General features: G+C 35.7%; 1 protein-coding gene across 1 annotated transcript in view; it reads left to right on the plus strand.

Moving 5' to 3' along the window:
• The window catches only part of LOC106868303 (toll-like receptor 2 type-2), a 41,971-nt gene extending 37,815 nt beyond the window's left edge, over positions 1–4,156 (plus strand). Inside the window, exon 2 of the mRNA XM_014913492.2 lies at positions 931–4,156. Coding sequence (XP_014768978.1) covers positions 1,449–3,560 — 2,112 coding nt within the window. The 5' untranslated portion in view covers positions 931–1,448 and the 3' untranslated portion in view covers positions 3,561–4,156. The remainder of the gene's footprint in view (positions 1–930) is intronic.
• Positions 4,157–4,232: the final 76 nt, after the last annotated feature.

Here is a 4,232-nt window from a genome sequence, read left to right on the forward strand (position 1 = left end):
GTGAAAGTATCTGTCACTACAGTATCGAAATGTGATTGTTTCAGTTAGTGGAATAGTTACATTTTTAAAGTGAAAGTATTTGACATGAGTGTTTTTGTTTCACTTTTGACACTTAATACTTAAATAGTGGAGGAGATATTATGTTGCCGTGTGCTCGAACTCTGCAAGAAGTTAATAATTTTTTTTGACTAAAACACAACTGGAACCCTAAGTAAGGCATGTGTAAAATTTGAATGAAATTGGTTGCGTAGTTCTTGAGTTTTAGGGATTCACACAGACAGACAGACAGACAGACAGACAGACAGACAGACCGACAGACAGACACACACACATTCTCATTTTTATATATATATAGATACAGAAGCCCACCTGCAGCCTTCTACAACTTCTGTTTAAACACCGATGGGCTCAGATTTATACCTACCAACCACAACTTGGGTCACTGTATCTGTGTGAAAGTGGCAGAGGGGATTCACAAATTTGGGTGAGTGACCAAACTTCCTGAGAACACCCCCACAGATGTTCCTTGATTAGAGTGTCAAAGTCCTTTGGCACATTCAAAAATACAATGAATAAGCTTTTATGTTGCTACCTGAAGCTGCCTTGTAGTAAAATCATGTCATTTCTGCTTTGATCACTGCCAAATCTGTCCAGTAACTCAGGTATGATGTTTTCTGGTAATGACTAGACCAGTCTTTTGAGTATGACTTTGGACAGGACCTTCTCAGAAATGATCGGGGATGTTGGAACCCTACTGTTGGAACAAGTATTCATGCACATTTATGAATGTACATAAATGCACACATACAAATACGTGTACACATGCTTTCAACACACACACACACACATACACTTTGAAATATACTTACAAACATACACACACACAAATACATACATAAACCTCATTGTACCCTTTCTTTCTTTTTCCAGATTCCCTGTTGCTGTCCCTATATATAGCTCCAGGTCCGTCCAGTTGCAGTAGACAGAAGGCATTTCAGCTTTGACCTCCATCTCACCTGTGTAGGGCAGGTATGAAGTCTTATGGGGAAATTTCAGATTCCAAGGAAACTGGTTACAGTCCATAGTGAAACAAGAATTAATTCATAGGAAGGCTTGTGGAAGAGTTTTTTAAATTTTAATTAACACCATCAGGAGTGACTAATTGAATGATTCAGAACCATTTTAATTCATCATAAAGTGTAGAAGACTGAGAGTAAAAAATTGTCACTTGGACAGAAAGTTGCCAACCAAAGAATCATTAATGTATCTTTATTTAAGATAGTAGCATTTGTTTAAGATAATAGTATTGAAAGTAATTTAACTGCTATTTCTTGTGGGTTGAGTGACTGCATGGAGGCTCCTTTGGCTGCTGTTGTTGTCGTTGTTATCATCTGTGTCACCTCTACATTAACTCAACTTATGTTTAAAAAACCTGACTACAGAGTGTAATGTTTAATCAGAAATTGAGAAAATATACCCAATTGTTCGACCATTCTACCAATCTCATTGAATTTCCACTGTTGTTACTGCTGTTGTCATTGTTGTTGCTGCCTTTATCATTGTCAGCATATCTGCCCAATTGTACATGTGTCCACACTTCCTGCAACTGTACAACCAATACTTATGTTCCTCAATTACCACAGAACATCACGAATATCATTTTTAAGAACTCTAAGTTTAGACTGACCAAGGAATTCATGGTGAATATCTCAAGCTTGTCTCTTGTATCGCTGAAGTTTGAAAATACAGCTATTTACTCATCTAATAGTTCGGCTTTTGAAAATTTTAGAACACTAAGCATTCTTGAATTCTTTGGGTGCTATTTTCAGCCCAGAATATTGTACACAGCCTTTGCCAATGCTAAACAGCTAACCAAGTTATACATCACTTCAACAAAAATTAAGGAGCTGTCTGAGTATTTCTTTGAGAATTTGCGTTGGACCCAGTTGACTCACTTGTCTTTGATACGCTGTGGGTTTGACACTTTCAATGGCACACAGTTTTCAACTCTGAAATACTTGCGGGATTTAGACTTTTCTGAGAATTTTATCAAGACTACCATTTGGGGCATTAATCCGTCATTGAACGTCTTGAAAATTCCCCATAGCAGTCTTCAGCATTTGCCTGCTTTTGTTAGTTCCAGAGGTGAGTCTTACTACCCAAATTTAACACGTTTGGAAATTGGTGTCGAAAGAATTCCTCATTTGAATGAGACAACATGCAAGGGACTGCAACATCTACAACATTTGTATATATGGTGCGATCAATTAGAAAAAATCAATTCCTTGTTCAAGCCCATGCAAAACCTTCAAACATTTCATCTTTGTGCTTCTTTATTTAGCCATCAGCCAAAACTTAGGATTACAAGTTCAAATTTTCGAAGCAAAACCCTTCAAAATCTGACACTGGAAAATGTGCGTGTTTTTGCAGATACCCAGATAGATTTGTTTCGCTATTTTCCAAGCCTCATCAGCCTTCAGTTAATCGTAACTACTTTGTTAAGTGACTCTAAATCAATCAACCAATCACTGGCATTTCTTCCAAATTTAGTTACTTTACAAATGAGTTTCTCCAATCTGAAAACCATTCCAAAAGTTATATGCAACATGGTTAACTTAACTTCTTTAAACTTGAAAGGCAACGCAATTGTGTGGTGGAATGATACCAATTGCTTTGTCATGAAGAAACTACACTTTCTCTCTTTCTCAGAGAACAGAATAAGTATTGTAGGGGATAAAACCTTTTCCCCCTTACTTATAAACAACAAAAAACTCAGATGGGATTTGTCCCTTAACCCTTTCTTGTGTAACTGTGAAAATGCCTGGTTTAAGAGCTGGGTAGAAAAGAACCACCAAAAATTCTTATACTATCCTAAAGACTTCACATGTGACACTCCAGCAGATTTGAGAGGTAAACAGCTGTCAGATATCGACCTTGGAAACAACATATGTGGAGTCAGTGTTATGCCATCAGTTGGGATCACTATTGGAATTGTGTTGGGCTCACTGATGTTTGTGTTTGTAGTGGTTGCCAGCATCTCATACTACAAGAGATGGGCTTTGCGCTATATCTGTTACTTGCTCAAGTCTCGCAAGAAGCAGGAAAGAAGCCAACAAGATGAGAAAAGTTATGTGTATGATGCATTCATCTGCTATCATAACAGTGATAGTAAATACCTGCTGGAAAAGCTGCAGCCAAAACTAGAAGAGGAAAATAACTTTCGGTTGTGCATCCATGATCGAGATTTTGTTCCAGGATGGGACATTGTTGATAATATTGTTGAAAGTATTGAGAAGAGCCACAAGATTGTGCTGCTTCTCTCAAACAACTTTGCCCTCAGTGAGTGGTGCCAGTTTGAATCGACAATGGCTCAGCAGCGACTCTTCAATGAGAAAAAGAACACTTTGATCCCAATTCTTCTTGAACCAATCAAAATTAAAAATCAAACATCCCGGCTAACCATTCTCTTGAAGGAAAAGACCTACCTAGAATGGACAGATGACAAAAATGGTCAAAAGTTGTTTTGGGCACGTCTTTTAAATACCATGAGGGGTCCTTGAGTGTCATTTAAACATAACAAAAGAATCATAAGGATTTAACCATTTCTGTGCCATTTTTGATGGTGAAATTTTCAATGTGTAACATTTTAATGGTAACAATTTAACACATGACATTATGACTGTGATAAAGTCTAATGTTTTTCTGACCTGTAAAACTTTAAAACCATAATATGTTGATAATGAAAACTAGTGGCAAAAGACCTCCACACCAAATGTGAATACAAACAAAAAAAATTACCTGCAAACATTTTCTCAGATACGGAACATTTTGATGGCTAAAAATTTAATATATACCATCTTAATATGGAATATTTTAGCATGAAAATTCTGAAGGTAAAACTTGTAGTGGTATAAAGACTTAATGCAAAAATAATGCAAAAAAGAAATTTTTTACTAGCAAAAAATTTACCAGTTTAATGGATATTTTTAATTGTGAAGATTTAAAGGCAAAATATTTATTGTAAACAACCTGATACGAGGAATTTTAAAGGACATTTTGTCTTTTGTCAGGAAGAATGTTAATATTCTAATGCAGAATGTTCCTAATGGCAACATTACATACATACATACATATGTATCTATGTATATGTGTATGCATACATACGTGTGTATGTATGTATATATATATATATATATGTATATATATATATATATATATATATATATATATAT

This window comes from Octopus bimaculoides, chromosome 29 (assembly GCF_001194135.2).
Source record: "Octopus bimaculoides isolate UCB-OBI-ISO-001 chromosome 29, ASM119413v2, whole genome shotgun sequence".
In the NCBI taxonomy this organism is placed as follows: Eukaryota; Metazoa; Mollusca; class Cephalopoda; order Octopoda; family Octopodidae; genus Octopus; species Octopus bimaculoides.